General features: G+C 39.4%; 1 protein-coding gene across 1 annotated transcript in view; it reads left to right on the top strand.

The window, feature by feature from the left end:
- Nucleotides 1-19,065, top strand: part of ADCY1 (adenylate cyclase 1) — a gene marked incomplete at both ends in the record, with an annotated part of 142,002 nt that overhangs the window by 88,767 nt on the left and 34,170 nt on the right. The window contains 3 exons of the mRNA XM_080611609.1: nucleotides 3,916-4,074; nucleotides 5,713-5,854; nucleotides 18,783-18,938. Of these exons, the coding sequence (XP_080467735.1) occupies nucleotides 3,916-4,074; nucleotides 5,713-5,854; nucleotides 18,783-18,938 (457 nt within the window). The remainder of the gene's footprint in view (nucleotides 1-3,915; nucleotides 4,075-5,712; nucleotides 5,855-18,782; nucleotides 18,939-19,065) is intronic.

Here is a 19,065-nt window from a genome sequence, read left to right as displayed (position 1 = left end):
TCAAAGAACATTATAAAACACTTAAAATTTTCACAATTTCGTCTGCTTTCTACGAAGTATTTTTTTCAATGGCACAGTTAAAGTCACGCCAGCATCATTATGGAAGTATACAGCAAAACAAATGGTGTTACATCCTGTTTCAAAAGAATTTCTGCTGTCAGTGAGATCTGTGGCAGTGCCTCCATACAGGCCAGGTGTTTGCTCTGCTTCTGGGTTACTTAAACCATTGCGGCAGTATTTAAGTGGGAGTTAAGTGTAGGATACCACCGGTGTTGCTTTCATCGGGTCAGGTTTTGTTAGTAATATAATTTAAAATGGCCATGTTCATTAGTACCTCTAATGTGCCAGATGTTGCTCTGATGTGCCAAATGTTCTCCTCACCTTCGTTTTGAACAGTGCATTAGGCCAAGTACTCTCTTCACCTTACTTAAATGGCTTGCCACATTTGAAGGTTCCACTCTACTTACTACAGTATCTTACCTTCTAAATATATTTGTTAGCAAATTGCAATGTAGAAAAGTTTTGCCCAGCTACCCAAGCTCTTACCTCTCTCCTCAATAAACTGGCTAACTGTTCTGATTTAAGTTTACATTACAGGGGCAATTTTATATGTTCTTAATAGTTCGTGTACAGAGTACTTCATCAACTGACATAAGTTATATTAAAAAGTACTTTGGCTCAATTCAGAAATGTAACCTCTTAGGAGATGAAATGAGGGAGTTACTTAAATGCACTCGATAGCACCACAGGGTGAAAAATGAACTGCAATGTTTCTAATTGGCAATGAGGAGGGAATCTGATCTGCCCCTCTGGTTTGAATGTTCCTACTGCATGTGGCCTTTGAAGAGATCCAAGGGGAAGTGTCCAGTAACCTTTGCTTCTCGAAATTCAGGTACTCCAGTGGGGTCTATCAGGTTTTCTCAACATCACATAGGTGAGTTTATCCCATATGGATGACTCCACCAAATATGGATGACTCCACCAGTCATCCATGTATGTCCTCACAGATGGAATCTGGGCTTATTTTGCACCTGCGCATTGTGATGCTGTTTGGTTGCATGGGATAGCGAGGAGGCTGATGCTTGAACTGTCTCCTTCCTGTGGGTTTGGTCCCTGGCTAGTCAAAAGCACTGGGTAGGAGAGAGGAACTGCAGCAGCCAGTTTGTGAACTCCCAGGTGTAATGTCAAGTTTTCCTGTGTCATCTTTTGTCTGAGGAAGAAAACAGGAGCACTGACTTCTGTGATATCAACACTGTGCATAAGCCCTTCTGTGCTGTTGCAGAAAATACAACAGAAAAATGGGGTATGGCCAGATTCCCTGTGGGGACAAAAGAGACCTCCATGTTACTGACATTAGTGATGGCTGACATGGTATATACTTCAGCGCATCATGGCCGCAGATTTCCTTACTTAACTTGAGACCAGGTATCTTTTGCTCCTTGCCCCATATCTTGGCCTATGCTGTCCTTTATGTTAATGGTATTTAAACAAGTACAACTATACGAGAGGCAAATACAGTGACTACTACTGAAATAGTTGCAGAGTCCTTTGCCCAATTCAGTGGAGATGAACAGTACTTAAAAAAAAATATATTAGTCAATGAGGATCAGGGAAAATTGGAGCCAGAGCCTCTGTTTAAAGTATTTTCTTATTAAATATAGTGGGAAATATAAATTGAAAAAAACTAATGAAAATCAAGTCTTACACTGATCATTCAGTTTCACTTATTCACTGATATTATCTCTTTTTCGGCTGTAGCCTCTCTGTGGAATGCCAGGTTATCTGTACCAGAAAGAGCTGCAAAGATTTATTCAGTGTTATCTCTGCATGTAATATGTAAGGCTATTAGCCTGAAGGCTCCCTTTCAGTGTTCACAAGTCAGTGCAGGGTGTGAGTTATAGCATCTTCTGCATTCCTTCAGAAACAGGGAAGCCTTCCTTACTGTGACACTAAAATAAAAAATGCTGTTAGTAGTGACTTACCAATGATTTCATCTTTCCTCAGCTACGCAGTCTCTAAAGGTGAGATTTCATTTACAGGTATAAGTCCATAGTTACAGGTAGTTTATGTGCCACTCTTGCAGGAGCTTGAAAAGAGTGCTTATAATCACTCTTCGTCTGCTGTTCTTGCACTGAGTTGTTGGTTTCATCATTTTCTTTGTCCTATACTCCTGTGACAGGGCGATTGAACCGATTAGAAGATAGTAGAGTGGAGTCATTGCTTATCCATTTGCCTTCTCAACTAGTACCTCTTCATACCTCTTTTCCCACAGAAGCTCTAAAAACATTTAAGTATAAATCTGTGCCCTTTCAGTCTCACTGTAGGAAATGATGCTTAGCTGCGCAAACCATAAAGGTAAAGGCACAGCACAACTCTGTGTGATTAGTAGTAGTGATCAGTTGCAATAGTTTTATAGCAGTAGCGTAGGGTGAAAATATCAGTTGAAAAAATATCACAAAATACTAAAGAAGTATCATCCAAGAAGAATGACAGTCTGAGACACCGGGAATAAAAGATGTTAATTGTTAACTAGGTAAGTTTTTGTTCAAGTGGAATTTTAACTGAATGGTGAGCTTAGAGAACATCACAAATCTAAACTGTTCAATAGAAATAAGACAATAACCTTTTAAAAATCGTTTTTAACCCCCCGTGCTGCACAGAGAGAAAGTGTTGGGGTCCCTACATATTATTGCGTATTATTTTTATTACAAGTGCAATGTTTTAGACTATTACCTTGAGATCAAGACACTGGAAGCAAAAGGAGTAAAGGGGAAAAAAAGCATTATTTTTATGTTACAGATGGAAAAATAAAAGAGGATAAAATTACTTTGAGTTACAATGAACTGTGTAAAACAGATAAATTAAATGCAAGTCTTGAGTGACTCAAGTTTATGTATTGCTTACAAGACCAAACTTTTCCTTAGTGTTTTAATAGTAAACTCCTCCATGAAAATTCACTTAGCCCGTATAGGATCAAGCATGATGTTAATCTGACTGATGGGGGTGGGATGGTGAAAAAGAATTAGAGGGAGAAAAATCCCCCAACCAGTAAACCCAAAGCTAGGATAAGGAGTAACATTAACAAAGATTTTTGGTAATAAAAAAGAAGCCAGGTAGCCCATTTTAATACTGAGTTGAAAGCAGTCTGGAGTAAAGCTAGAATTCAAACATATTTGTTTACTGACATGTCAGGTTAAAATTCAGTCTAATAAAATTGCTTCAGAAATCTTATTTTGATTCCAGCAATCACATTGTGATCGCTTGTTATCCTGCTGCACTAAATATGCATTGGGAAAAGGAAACCTTTATGACAAAGTAAAGTAAGTATATGTGAGATGCAAGAAAATCTCAGATACAGGGAAGTGCAGGAGTTAAGTTGGCTGTTGTTGAGGTACTGGAGTTTCAGCCAGAAGGTTCTTTATCTCCCAGTAAGATATCGAAGTTTCTATAGGACTGTGATAGTAAAAGTGGCAAATAAAACATAAAAGCTAGGGAAGTTCTGTGACAAAGCCATTTACTACACTTGCTTCCCCCCCTTTTTTTTCCCCTTTTCTTAATTTTCTTAAATGCAATGAAACTTGGAAAATAGTATTTTAATGCATAAGTTCAAGGAATCCAGGTACACTGAGATTTAGGTTCAACAGTTATTAAAATATGACCAGGAAAATTATTTATTTGGAATTACACCTGGGAAACTAGTGAAGGAAAAGAACAGTGCCTGAATATATCATTTTTCAAAGATCCTGTCTTTTTAAAAGTGTGTGTGTATTTTTATATATATATATATATATATATGAAATGTATATATACATGTCTGAAAAGATTCATATTTTAACTTTGAGGAAAAGAGAGAAAAAGAAAATCAAGAGCAATGTCATTGCCTAAAGACTAACTTTATGATGCTTTCTATTCCAGATCTGTTGCAGAAGCCACAGAAGTTGATCTCAACATGAGAGTTGGATTGCATACAGGCAGGGTGCTCTGTGGGGTCCTGGGTCTCCGAAAATGGCAATATGATGTCTGGTCAAATGATGTGACTTTAGCCAATGTAATGGAAGCTGGAGGACTGCCTGGGTAAGTCTGAAAAGAACCATAGAATAAGAAACAGAAACCTGTATGGGTGAAGAATTTAGTTCCTTCTTTTAGGCACTTGCTACCCATAAGGGTAGTGTTCAGTAAGAGCAATTATAATATATTATGTGATTTATCCTATGGAATTCTCAAAATTATCTTGATATTTACATTCGTAATAGGCTAAAATAGAAGCAACACATTTCCAAGCAAAATCCTTATTAGAAGCTGCCAAATATAAAGAGTAGGAATGAGGCAGCGCTAGGGATGCAGCAGTGCTAGACTTTCACCATTTCATGTGTAATAGTAAAGACCTCTAGTTATTCCAGGAAATATTTTTCCTTGCACTTCTACGCATGTGGAGGTGTGAGCCTTACTCCATTTAAGTGGTAATGTTTCCAACAGTAGTAGCATGCTACAGAAAAAATACGTGTTTGTGGACTCAAATACTGATGGTGTGTGTGCAGGTGATACGGTAGCACATAAACCTGCAGCCAACCCATGGGGCATGTCCTGGAATTTAAGTACTCCTTGGACCACCCTGGACTCAAATGCACGCAGAGCACTTTCCCAAAGGTGCATTGGTGTGCTTCTGTGTGCAATCCCCATTTGGACTGAGACCAACCATCCTCTCTTGGATTTTTACGAGATCATGGTTTGCTGAACAGGGGGACATTGAAACCTCTTAATTTTTGTGGTTGAGTGAATTTCTCGGTGTTAGATACATCTGCCTCAGACGATTTTGTCAGTGTGTTTGGGATGTTCCTTACCTTAAGGCTTTCCAGCAAGCAAAAATCTGAACACATGTTTAATAGAGGAAAGCAGTAATAGCTTTTCAGATATCTTCTGTGAGGACATTGCAAATGCAAGGAGCCTTTTGGAAGAAAATGTAAAGACAGTTTTCAGCATAATAAAACTCACTGATAGTGTCAAAGATGGCTGTGCTGCCAAAACAAAGCGAATTTAAAAGCTGCCTACAAAGCAGTAAGTAAATGAAAAAGTCAAAAGCCATGAAGGGGAATACAAAAAGGAGTTTCTGCTTAATGCATAGGAGGGATTCAGAGTGTGAAATCACAAGTTTCAAAGAGCAGGATGTTTTTCCAAGCAGGCGGTGAGGTAAGCATGGAGGAGAGCCACACAATTTGGAAGATGATGTGCAGACTTCCACTTGCCACAAATCAATAAATCTGCAAGTGTTTGCACAGTCAAGGGTTATCTTTCTGTTCACAGCTCAAGTTTGGAAACTGCATGTAATGGAAATATTTCTATATTGTATTTGGCTGAAAAGACAAAACAAAACTTTTTTTACATCAAAATGGGATTTTGCACATAATTTGACCTCTTTATGACCTTCTCAACTAGTTCTTTACTGTTAGGGTGGTGAGGCACTGGAATGGGTTGCCCAGGGAAGTTGTGAATGCTTCATCCCTGGCGGTGTTCAGGACCAGGTTGGACAGAGCCTTGGGTGACATGGTTTAGTGTGAGGTGTCCCTGCCCATGGCAGGGGGGTTTGAACTGAATGATCTTAAGTTCCATTCCAACCCAAACCATTCTATGATTCCACTCAGGACTGTATTTCAGTAGCAACTTGATCATAATGTATCTTTGCTTTAAACAACAATGTCCTCTTTTTATCTCCAGGAAAGTTCACATTACAAAGACCACCTTAGAGTGCCTAAATGGGGACTACGAGGTAGAACCAGGATATGGTCATGAAAGAAATAGTTTCTTGAAGAAGCATAATATCGAAACATATTTTATTGTGCCATCCCATCGTAGGAAGGTAAGCTCCACACATTCCATCTTATTCTGTAGTGTTTCCATAATTTAACAACTGTTCTGTGTTATTCTGAAAGCAGAGGCAATACTGGTATTTCTGATTTCTGAAAGCTCTTCAGATTCTGTAATCATTCTACCAGAAATCACATAATGTTACTCAAAAACATCAATTCACTTTTCCCTTCCTTCTGCCTTCAAACGGTGTTTCAGAATATTAATGCTCACAGCTTGGTTGGTTTTCTATTTTTCTTTACACTTTCATTCCCATATTCCCATTTTACTTCGGCTCTCTTAACAGTTTTTACATCACTTGCAATACTGGTGGCTCCTTTACTGGACCTGAAGGATTCCTGATGAATAGACACAGAAAAGGTAGTATTTACAGACATGGCATGCCCACAGCAGAAAAGCTAGTGAAATGAATTCAATAGTGATTGACTAACATCCCCTGGAAGTCTGGAAATGCTGTTGTGGCCAACCTGTACAACACAAGCCCTTTTATCCAGGTCAGAGGAAGAGGCTGCTGCCAACCATCCTGCTTTTGAATGCAGATACCACCGTACCATAGATCAGGTATTTATGATGAAGCTGAGTAAATTTTCTGGGGTCATTGCAACAGATAATATGTCCTCTGTGCAGAACATGCATGTTCTTTTTCCCTGCCATCCTGAGCTGCTTGTGACAGTTTCAATGTTGTCCTTGCGTGCTCTGTCATCTCAGGCTGCCACAGTGATTTTGGTCATCCCTTTCTTATCTGTGCTACCTTTCCCTCCAAATTTTCTTAAGCTTCCCTCTCCCTTCAGCTTCTTCCTTTTGTCAGACCCCTGGAGATGTACTGAGCCTAAGTCAGCAGTACTGTTGAGGGACAATAAAGTTTTCTGCTCTTTTCTTCTTTTTGGTGGAGAACAGAAAATGGAAAGTGTGGAAAGAATAAGGTAAGAGAAGATTTTAGCTCATTTGAGCAGGAACTTAATTTCTTAGATGTTACTCAGGATTTAGCCACCCTGATGGAGACGGAGATGAATGTGACTCCTTGTTCTAAGTATATATGAATATGAAGAACAGAGGCACAGCAGTGCGATGGTAATATCTAGAATCTCAGCATGCAGTGAAGGTGGTGACAGGGGTTTTCCAACAAGCTCATTTATAGTCACACCTTTCTTTCTCAACTAGTTACTGAGGTTAGGGCAGCCTTTTGTTCTACAAAAGTGTTGTGACCTCAGTAGGAGTCTTGAAAGTCCATAATCATCAAGTAAACACATTCAGTTTGTTCCGACCTTTTCCATGTTAAATGAGGCTTGTCTTAGAAGTTATCTGCCATGACACGTTTACAGGCCAAGAGGAACTTTACTGCTCTTTATCTCAGCCAGACAGCTTGGGATACAGACTTTTGCACCCTTATCTTCTGAGACTCTGCCCAAGCAAGTTTCATTCAGGGATTTGGTCTTTAGAGGGAAAATTGTAATATCCAGTTCTGAAAGTATGAGACCAATACCGACCATGTTATAAAGTGGTGTGAAAGGTCCATGCTTGGGGGTGTTAGCCAGTGAGTGTTTGACCAAAATGCAACCAGGAAGAAACAGGCCATCTTGAATTCCATGCCTACAGTTTCTTGGTCTGACTTTGCTCACTTAGGGAGTTTTTATGGAAATGTTGGAAGTTCAGTCACCGGGGAATTTGATTCTGGGAGTGAAAGATCCTGCTCATTTATTCCAGAAAGGCTGCTGCAAGGATGGGGTTATTTTTATACACTTCCTCTAAAGCATCTTATTATTAGAGAGATGGGGTGTTCTCATTCACTGTGAAAATCCTGCGGTCTCATCTATAGCAGTTCTTCTGCTGGTATAGATGTTTAAATTTGGTTTTAGATAGCGTGAAAGAAAACAGGTGGGAAGGCACTGGGCTAGATCTGCTTTGGCAGCCAGGGAGAGATTTTTCTGGTGGCTCTCTTAAAACCAGAATTAGTTTGTAGATTAACTAGTCCCAGTAAAGAAGAAAACATAAGGGAGAGATGAATTAAGGTAGGTGTGTTGCTTAATGCTGTCAGGTATGTTTGGTTTGGTTTTCTGTTGTTTTCACTCCTAGAGCATTATGTATAATTTCATTTCCCATGTTAATATGTATCAGGTTTCATTCAGGTTATTATGTATCATTCCCATGTTATTATTATTCCCATGTTATTATGCATCAGGTTATTATGTATCATTTGTTTCATATTGAGAAGAGAAATATTTTAATTTTAGGAAATTGTTGATAGGTTGGTGCACAGAGACAAGAAGAGAGAAAAGGGAATAAATATGGCTGTTAGATAAAGAAACTGTGTCAACTCCACTCCATTTACCAGTAACTGAGGAGCAGAACCTTAACATTCCTATTAAAGTAAACCAGGTCAATGAGAAACTGCAGGTGAGAAATGACAGAGTTTGTCATCAGCTACAAGATGCCACCTCACCCAAGTGGTGTCACTGATGGGCTTGTGGAAGTGGCAGGTGCTGCAGTATAGCTTGGCTAGCATTAGCTCTCCGACATGCATGAATGGCATATCAGCCAGACTGGCACAGAGAAACTCTTCTGAATTGTACTGGTGTTGACTGGCTTCTCCTCTGGGCTCACAGATCAATCAGCATGTCAGTTTGCTGTTTCTTACAGTACACCACACATCTCCTGTCTTCATGTACTTTGCATACTGATCACTGGACCACGAGCTACATAATACTGTATTTACCTTCAGAATAAGCGCTTGCTGTCCACTCCTACTCTGATTCAGTCATTAACTCTTCAGAAACATTGAAACAGAAAGCTACCCATGAAGCACAGACAAGATAGAGTTTCTTTAGGTGGATTCAAGTATCTGTTGTGTCTCTTCCTCCAAAGCCTCAGTAGCTGAAATGCAGACACATTTTTTATTCTTTATGCATCATCTGACATTAATATGAACTGACTTTATCAGGTACGATGCCAAGAGGAATGAAAGTCAATTCTATGAGCAACAGATGGCCATGAATCTGTTGAACTTGGAAGGTAAATAGGCCCACTTAGGGATTTTATAATTTTTATTTCTTTATTTAGGAGATGCATACCCCCCTTCTCCCATATTTAGTCTGACAGGAAGATCTTTCATCACAAATATCACCCAAACCAAGAATGAGAAACAATGTAAGACGATTTGTTCATGTACTAGTTATGTTTTAAACATGAACACATTATAAAGTATTCCTTTATGTTTTTAATCTGTTACTGAATCAGCCAACAACCACAATGTTGTGATCTGATCAGGTATAGAAGTTTGGTGTATAAGCTAACGTGGGAGAGCACTTTTAAGTGGCCACTGAGGGAATACTTTCCTTTTTGTTCTGTTACAGATTTTATTTTGGTAGAGATTATATTACTCTATTATATTATTAAGCAATAATTATGCACACTTGGCTGCATAAACAGCTTCTAAACAGACTTAAATAATTTATGTGATTTCCAAAGGCATACAGAAAATTTTTAAATCAGATTCTTTTGCTGGCCATCATAGTTAACAATTTTTGCAAATATGCTTTTTTAATACAATACAAAATGTTACAGTGCCCTGACAAAGTTTCTAGTTCTGAAAATGCACCTTTCTTTTAAGTTTAATTATGTTTTCATGCTATTTTATGGTTATTATTTATTTATATTATACATTTATTATTTATATATTATATATTGTCTATTTAGTATTTATAGTATTTATATTTATTATTTCTTATTTATAATTTATTTATTATTGATACTACAGCTTATAGTGATGTGGCCCAAACCAAGATTTGCAAAGTTTGATTAATGTAACTAGCTACAAGGCTGACATGCACATGAATATCTTGGAATTTTCAAACAGGTCTGATCCACTTAGAAAAACAGTTCTCTTTCTAATACATGAAATATTCGTGATACCTTATGCTTTAAACACGTGGACATTCTCTTAGTTTCAAAAAGTCCTGGCTTTCTGAAGTATTGTAAATATTATTGCATGTGGATATTATATCAGGACAAAAAATCTAGGCGAGATACATTAATATCAGAGCCCCTTACAAGAACTTTGTAACTCTGCTTAGACCCAGATAATACCTTTTTCCATTAATGATTCCTCTCTAATCTACCTGACTAATCTTTTTCTGATTTTTAAGCTGTATGCTTAAAATTTAATCTATGGTGGTTTTTTTAATAGACAGGATCTGGTTTCATTAGAATTCTTTATTCTCTCATTGTCAGCACTGACACTGGTCATAGTCTCAGTTTTACAGCTTCTATAGCTTGCTCCCAGAAGCACAGCAGAGGTAGTGAGCTTAGCTGGACTGTACTTCACTTCTGTGGTTGCTCTAGGAGGTATGATTCTCCTGTAGTGTTACACCTCCTAAGGTTTGGCCACAAACCTGGTGATAACGGGGTGATTTTGTATTTGGTTGTGCTTACTTTTATTGCAGCAGTTCTCTTTGATGGTATCTCTTTAGCTTTGAAAAGGCTCCTTGATTTCAAAAACCCAGCACAGACAAACAAAATTCCTAAGGTACTGTTACAGATAGTCAAGCAGTGGTCAGAAGTGATCAAGTGTTTGTGAGGGGAATGTGTTAGTTTTTGCATTTACAGAAGTGAGCCTGCTGTCACTGTTACTCATTGCCAGCTTAAGGTAAGTATCTTCACTAAGAAACTTTGCCAGCTCCAGAGCTAAGGCTCTAGACCATTGACAGGAAGCAGTAGGCGTGTGTCCAGAAAAGGGGGTCATAAAACTGATATGAATAGCACACAGTGACAGAAATTCATGAAAAGTCCATGAAAGCGAGTGCTACATCTGTTTGCCCTTTGGAAACTAGCTGTTTCTCTGCAAAGGTTGACATTTCTCTTCCTACCTTATCACTTATATACAAAGCCATGGCAGACAGTATCAGAAAATTCTTTCTGGAGCTTGGACAGCCTTGCTCTATTATCTGAAGTCTCTGAGTAATGCTATGACCAAAATCCCAGGTGACAGGAGTCTGACTGTTTTTTGCTGAATCCTTTTTTTGTTTAGTTATGCAGCCAAAAGGAGTGTCGTGGTTTAAGCCCAGGCTATAAATCAGAACCACGAAGTCCACTTCCCCCCCCACCTTTCTTCCCTCTGCTCCTGGAGGGACAGGGAGGAGAATCGAAAGAATGCAGCTCCCACGGGTTGAGATAAGAACAGTTTAATAACTAAGGTATAACACAAATCACTACTGCTGCCACTAACAGTAATAATGATAAAGGAAATAACAAGGAAGAGAATACAACCGCTCACCAACCGGTACCTCACCCCCACCCCGCAGTGTTCCAGCCCTTCCGGGAACTCTCTGTTCTACATCCTGGGCATGACGTGCTGTGGTATGGAATACCTCTTTGGCTAGTTTGGGTCAGGTGTCCTGTCCCTGCTTCCTTCCAGCTTCTCCTCCTCCCTGGCAGAGCCTGAGACTCACAAAGTCCTTGGTCAGTCTAAACATCCGTGTTATCAGCTTTGTTCCCAGGCTGAAAGTCAAAAACACAGTGCTGCAACAGCTACTAAGAAGGAGGAAAAATGACTGCTACTGCTGAACCCAGGACAAGGAAGCAGATGCTGGTTGGAGGTACGGCGCTCTGTCTCCTGCCTGGTGTTGAACCATGTCCTAAGCGTTTCAATGCAGACAGCTAAAATTTCAGTTCTGTTTTTGTCCAAAAAATAATTGTAGCCAAACCAAAACACCAGCAGTCTCTGTGAAAAGAGAAGGTAAAGCAATAGTTGAGGAAGGCAAGAGCATTTTTTTCAATCTTAGGATTTCAGGAAAACTAAATTGAAAGCTTAAAGGTTCAAGAATCCTCTCAATAAGCAAACACAACTCAGGAGCATTCAATGGAAAATGCTATTTAAAATGGAGAAGGTCCTGCAAACGGAAGAAATGTAGAGCAATTAACTATACCACACACCTGCGGCATCATTTGTTACGAGCTGCAGATGGATTTATCAGCTCAAAAGGTTGATCACTTAATTTCTTTGACTCATGATCCAATAGGCAGAAATTCAGCAACCTGAGATTCATTCTAACTTGCATGACAACGGCTGCAGGAAAAGTGGCAAAGGCTGTCACATCATTTTCATCTGTTGTTGTTTCATCTAGCATAAACAGATGGGATTTTAAACTTCCTGCATTGCAGTCCTGTCACCAAGGAATTATAGGAAATAAACACATTTTCTATCACTCTGCTGCTTGAAAAGGCGGTATTTTTTTTTTGACTTGGAGTACAACATCCTCCTTTACTGTTAATCAGCTTTGTTGCATGAAGCAGTTGATCTGCCTTCTGTGTTAAAATAAGTTACTAGGAACCTTATCTTTCCAACACCAACCAACAGGTTTTGCCTGCTTATGTCTTCCTTGTGGATGATTTGGTTTTTGTTTTCCCCGAGCATGGGATGAACTTTGTACAATATAGCACAGAGAAAACAAGAAAACAACATAGATTCATGATAGCTTTCTTGTGTTGCATGGATGAAATACATAGTGACTCCATGTGCTTGCCTTTTGACTTTATTTGTAAATCACTTTTACCTGTGAATCACTGTTAGCAACTAGTATGTTTCACTAGAATAACTGCTCATACACCCTCTTGAGATGCTTTCTAGCATGTCTTAATAATACTTTCATCCAGCTTTTTAAAGTGAAGTAATATGTCTATAATCCATGTCTTACTAGGATTTTTGTTAGCAATTTGTTGGATTTTGTCTGACCTGATTAAAAGATAGTATCTTGACATCATCATGTAAACAATAACTAAAGAAAAAGAAGGCTACAGAAGGAATAAAATAAACCTGTGTGAAACAACAGGTCTGAAATTACTGCACTTAATTCTTTTTAATTTAGTATTTCCATTCAAATTCAAGTTCCATCACTACTTATAGGAAATTTCCTTCTCTGCAAAGTTAATTTGATTTCATCACTCTGGTTTTGCCTACATGAACATGCCACACTGTTCTCAGGTTCTTCTTCTTTTTCCAAACATGTAAAATTCCTGTTTTCCACAGAGCACTTCTGGCCCAATAAATCCATCCATATGGCTGGCAGCTCCCTAGGACTTCTTTGCATCTGACTTTCATAGAAATACCCAGTCCACTTTGTCTCAAGAGAGTTTTCATGGTCAATGTAAGTTGTCAGCTTTCTGGACTAGTTCATTCTGAGGGTATTTTAACTTAAGTGACTGTATGCTTACCAGCCCTTCTGGAGTGCTGGAGCTCTAACACCTGGACTCTAAGTAGTAACAGAAGAAGAGAGCTCTACAGTTAATGCAAGGCATGTGAAACCTTCTTCAGCTACTCAGACAAACTCTCTCCTTTGCTAGCATGCAGCCAGCAAAAATGTATTTGACAAAATTGTTCTAATTTGAAATGCCCCAAGTGAGGCATTCGAGCCCAAAGATGGGCATGCATTGCTTTCTGCTTTCAGATGGACGGCTACCTGCAGCTACTGCTGCTACCACAGCTAGGACATTCCAGGGTGGTGTTTGCTGCCAATGGCTGACAGCTTCTACCAAGGAACTTAACTAGAAATCTTAACTTGGGCATTTCACCTCAGATAGACCTTACGAAATCTAATTTAACAGATAGACACACAGCCTTTTGATGGAAGCTGTAGCTTGTATCTGGACAGGGGCTGATTTGTGCCTGAGACACTGCATTGCTCAAGTTGTTGGAATATAATGCACCCCAACACTGCTTATGTTAGCACCCAACAAACACAGGCAGAGGACCGGGGGTTGTGTTGCACAGTGTGTTGCTGTCCATCTTCAGGATTGTTTCTGCAGTTGCTGTGAAACTGCTAGTGCATTACCGTCAATGTGACAGCACACAGCTTGGGCTGTCAGCAATGGTGGAGCTACTGACGTGCTTCAACGTCGATTTCCTCTCTCCTTTTTCTTCTTCCAGAATGTGGAATCTGTAGAAGGGAGAAGCATGGGGCGCTGCTATAAGATTTTCTCTGCTATTGATCTCTTAGAGATTGTTTTAGTCTTCACAGTTGTTGAAAACTTTTTTCTGTGTCAAGGAAGTGGCCAAGGCATTCTGAATATTTAGAATTTGTCTTATAGAAGCTGCATTACTTACTGGTAAAAATAGCTAATACGCTTTCCTGACAGACAGCTGAGGTATAAGCAAAATGTGTCATAAGGGCAGTAGAAAAGGATGGAAAAGTATATGTCTGATGATTTTAACTGTAAGAAGGTTAAGAAGCCAGGTAGGATTTGCACACCTACCTCAGGGCTAAATGGTGTGCAGATATTAACATACAAATACTGCTAACCAAGAGGCATGGTCCTGCCTGCCTGAAGAGAGAAAACACAGATAGACATAATGCTTACAGTGTTGATGATTTCTGTAAATGTGCTTTGTATGTCATTAGTGTCTTCTTTCCCATGCCATTTTAAGCACTGTAGTTGAACATAGCCAGAGGAACAACAGACTGCTGCTGTTCCTGAGAATCCCAGATAAGCACCAATGAATCCCTTACCAGGGTATTACATGAGACTCGAACACTGGGGTGTTTTCCCAGGATTCTAATCAGCACTCGATTTGTTGTCTGCATACTCAAAGATACTCACAAAGCTGTAGATAGTCTGGATGCTTTCTGGATGCTCTGCTGGAAAATCCCAGCTCTTAAACTTGTTTGCCAGCTGTGTTGCAGCAACCAGCCAACCTTCCCTACTATGATGAAGAAGATGAACAGTGAGCAGAATAAAAGGTGATCCCAAGGGTCATAAAGAAGTGTGAAAGTAAAATACATTACAAAGAGTGAGCTGGAATGAGAATGCTGCAGTCCAGTTTCCCTGTAATGCTGGCCTGGAACAAGTTCAGAAATAAGGCAGAGTGAGAGACATTGGGGGTTTTTTATGTCTGTTTTAACAGACTGTACTGCATTTCTTGCCTGTAGCAGAGAATAACAGCAGAAGGTGAGATTACTTAAATATTCCACTTGGAAGTTCACTGTGCCACAAGTGGTGTTTTGCTGTAAAAGTAGCAATAAAAAGGGATGTGATTTGTGAGATGAAAGTGGGAAAGATTTCCTTTGTATTTATAGTATTGTGTATATAGAATGGTAGGCTGGAAAATCCTCAGTCCCAGTGCAGCATCTGTGTGTCTTGCAATCACTAGATTAAAAAAAGCCCCAAACATATAAATTAATATATATAAAGTTTATCATCATCATCATCATCATGGCTCGACTTCGCGAACGAAGATTTGGGAAGGGCTTTACCCACACTTACTACAAGCGCGCTGATGACTAAAAAGGCCAATGCGGGATAGGCAAATCCGGTTGCAAAAAGCACAGTGAAAGGTCTCCTTGGGTGGTATAAGCGGGGCGTGATTCTTTCTGTGTTGTCTTTTTGAGACTAATTCTGCGTGTGCTCTCAAAAGAGACAGTGGCATTATGTATGGTGTGTCTTCAAGTCTCCCGATTGGAGGCCGAGGTGGACCACTGGTGGTAGTCAATATGGCCAAGGCTGAGGTATTGTTTCAGTGAGTCCTTATATCTCTTCTTTGGGGCACTTCTCTTGGGGTAACCGATGGCGAGTTCACCGTAAAACACAATCTTAGGGAGGCGGTGATCCTTCATTATATAAATAGATATGAAGTTATACATACTGCCAGTATGCCTGGTTTGTGTATCTTGCAATGTCCTTTGTGTGGCTAGGTTCTTGAACAGCTATGGAGAACGGTAGCTGTATGTATTCCACGCATGTTTGCAGCATTGCGCAGTAGCTGAATTTGGAAGGAGCCTCTGGAGTTATGTGGTCGACTTTCCTACTCAAAGCATGGCCAGCCTCACAGTTAGATCCACTTCTGAGATTGCACATTGCTCAGAGCAACTCCTTTGTGTGAGTGCTTACTGTTTTCCTGGCTGGAGATTCCACAGCCTCTCTGGGTGACCTGCTCCAGCACATCATCATCCTCACAGTGAAAACATATTCTTTGCATCAAATAGGAGTTTCCCTTGATCCAGCCTACGTTCATTGTTTCCTGTGCTTTTTCTGAGCTTTTCTACATTGAGTCTGGCTCTGTCTTCTCTCCAGTTACTACTTAGGTTGTTAAAGATAGCAATTAGATCTCTCCATAGCCTTCTCCCAGCTAATGAACTGAATTCCCACAGGTTCTTCTCATATGTCACATGGTTTAGAACCCCAACTGGTTTGATGAACCTTTGCTGAACTCACTCCATTTTGTCACTGTTTTTCTTCTACTGGGGAGCCCAGAAGGAGATACACTACTCCATTTTTTTCAGAGGCCTGAGCTGAAAAACTCCTATTTGACTACAGACAGCTGGAAAGCTCCCTTGTATTTCCAGCATACAGAGGTTGATCTATTATCTGCTGGTAAGATTTATAAACAAAACTAAACTCATTGATGGTGTGAGCTAAAAATGTTCTGCTTACTTCTTTGAAGATATAGTCAGGAAAGTGTATGAATATAAGTGTTTGGGGAAAAGTCATGTTGGTGTGCCAGGGTCACACTGCCTGTGTGAGCCAGGCTGTATCCATTCCAAGTTTTAAAGTTGCAGGTTAATACAGAAACACATCTGTAATAAGAAGTTTGCATCAAGGAAGGTCTAAATTCTTCTTTTTTCACAGGACTTCAGATCCTTATAGGTGGATATAGTCATGCCCATGGGTTCCCCTTTCTGAGTCATGTTTTCCTCAATCTGTCACTTGTAAGACATTCTACCTATTCTTTGCTGCTCTTGCACCTTTACTGTGGCAGTTCCATAATGAAGGCTGTCAAGCAGCTTCTGTAGCTCTCTACTTACTTAAGAGCATATTTTCCAGCCAATCTTATGGAGACCTAAAACTGAAGTTGTTGACCTAGTTAATGCAATGTCCACAGTGAAAGGTTTGGGCAAAGAAAGAGCTAATGATCTCTTGAGATACGGTTCACCTGTAAACCTCTATGTATTCCATTTTATCTCTGTCTTAAAAAGGTGAAGCAAAATGCAAAACTGGAGGGAGTTTCAAGGACGTTATTAATCTTTGCTGTATGAAAAGGTTGATAGGGAGACTGAGTGAAATATATAGTACTTTTAGATGAATTAGGGGTAGGGAAAATTGGGAAATTTTATAAGGAGAGTACGTGTCCAGAAAGTATGTTTTAGCTGTTGGGAATGGCAACTCAAAAGCTTATCATATCTGCCATACTCAAGCATGACAACTTTCTATTTAGTGTCCTTAGGAATACTTAAAGAATATTTAGTATGTGGATATCCTTATAAAGTATCTTCTATGCGGCTATTGCAATACAAGAGTAAGTCTTCTGCCATAACGCCGTCAAAAGAAGGGGATCATGTTGGGAATCGCTTCATGGACACTTTTGTTAAACTATCACTTATACAAGTGATTACGTACTAGATACATGAGTGTCCTTTTAAATTCTAGCTAACAACCATGCACGACAGTGCTGGTGATGCTGCCTGGTTTCAATCAGGCTTTCAGTGCACAACAAAGCACATGTGCATACCTAGGCACCTTCCCACATTTGAAACGTGTCACATGTTTCTAACATAGCTACATGCTAATTAAAAACTACATATACACAAGTCATTCTTGTGTTTCATAGCCACAGCGTAGCTGACTAAACAGAGTATTGGTAGATCAAGAGGATGATATACCCTTGATTCTCTAGAAAATGCAAGTGCGTAGCTGTATGTGTTGTTTAACATGGCATGTTTAGCATGGCAAATCTGTACCTGAGATGCCATTCGGAATAGAAGCAGTGTCATTTGCCCTGTCCCTCTAAATTTCAGTATCCATGAAAACATGCCCTAAACGAATGCTTCTTTCTTCATTCCTTGACACAAGCTTCTCTAGTAAGTCATAGTATTATGAAGACTGAACAGCGAATCCTTAGTGCCATTTGTGGGTTTTAAAGCATTTGAATAAAGTTTTTGGAGTGTGATTTTGTACCCAGGAACACTAGGGACGAAATCCTCTGTGCTTCTTTATTTTCCTGTTCCAGAAAAGATTAATGTTACAAGCTCTAATTCCCATAGTGTGGTGGCATGGGGTCCTTCCACATCTCCCATGAACACTGCTTTACACATTCCACATGCCAGAAGCATGAATAAGATTTGTAAAAATACCGAGGGTAGAACAGAGGATCACTCTTATGCTGATCTGTGAAAGTGAGTATGTGCTAGGGGTTTACTAAAGTCAGCAAGAGTTAAATGGATGCTTATGAGTTAACCAAGAAAATATTTGTCCTTGCTGAACCTGGGAGCTGTGTGGTAAAAGGAAGAGATTATAACCAACCCTTTTAGACTATTTCTCTACGATATAACATGTCTTGCTTTGAAGAAAGAAGATGTAAGATACAACCTGAGTGCCTCACAGCCTCCTTTAGAGCATGTATGTAAGTGTATCGTTAAAGCAAAAGCTATCCTCTTCTGATTTTAACAGCTTTACCAGTGGCTGAAGTAATAAAATAAGGAAATAAGAAAAAGACTGAAATTATGTTTTTTAACATTAATTAATAAAAATGCTCATTTCCTCCTTATTTTTTTCCTGTATTCTTACAGAATTTATTTTAAAGTTAAAGAAATACAAATATTGCCTCTTTCGGAGTTTGTCATTAATGTGCTTTTTTAATAGACTACATTTCTGTGTAGAAAAGAGGTTCCAAAATGTGAAGAATGTGTTTAAATACTGTCTGCTCAAGAAATTCTTTATATCTCAGGTTAAAAAAGATGAGTTAATCTTCCTCTGCAAATATACAATGTTTATCAAAATGTGTTGCTGCTTGGTTGCAATATTGCTTTGTTCTGACCACTAGATGGTGGAAATGTCTGCAAGTACGTATGTCTGCATGGAAATAGAACCACAGAATCACAGAATGGTTTGGGTGGAAATAATGACACAATTATAAATGCTTTTTTCCTGACCAACAGATATTTCCTGGACTGATTCTCTCAGACATTAAGCCTGCCAAAAGAATGAAGTTCAAGACAGTCTGCTACCTGCTTGTTCAGCTCATGCACTGTCGGAAGATGTTCAAAGCAGAGATCCCTTTCTCCAATGTCATGACGTGTGAGGATGATGATAAGGTAATCCATGTGGGCTCTTCAGGCATCTGTTACAGGGCCATATTCAGCAGACCTGCTCTGAGAATATATGGAGTGACCTGACCCAATGACAGAGGAGTTTCTGGTGTTCCTGCTGAAGCTAGGGCTA

Source organism: Psittacula echo (assembly GCF_963264785.1).
Source record: "Psittacula echo genome assembly, chromosome: 2".
Taxonomy (NCBI): Eukaryota; Metazoa; Chordata; class Aves; order Psittaciformes; family Psittacidae; genus Psittacula; species Psittacula echo.
Note: the sequence above shows the minus strand (reverse complement) of the source record. Positions and strands in the feature narration are given on the sequence as shown.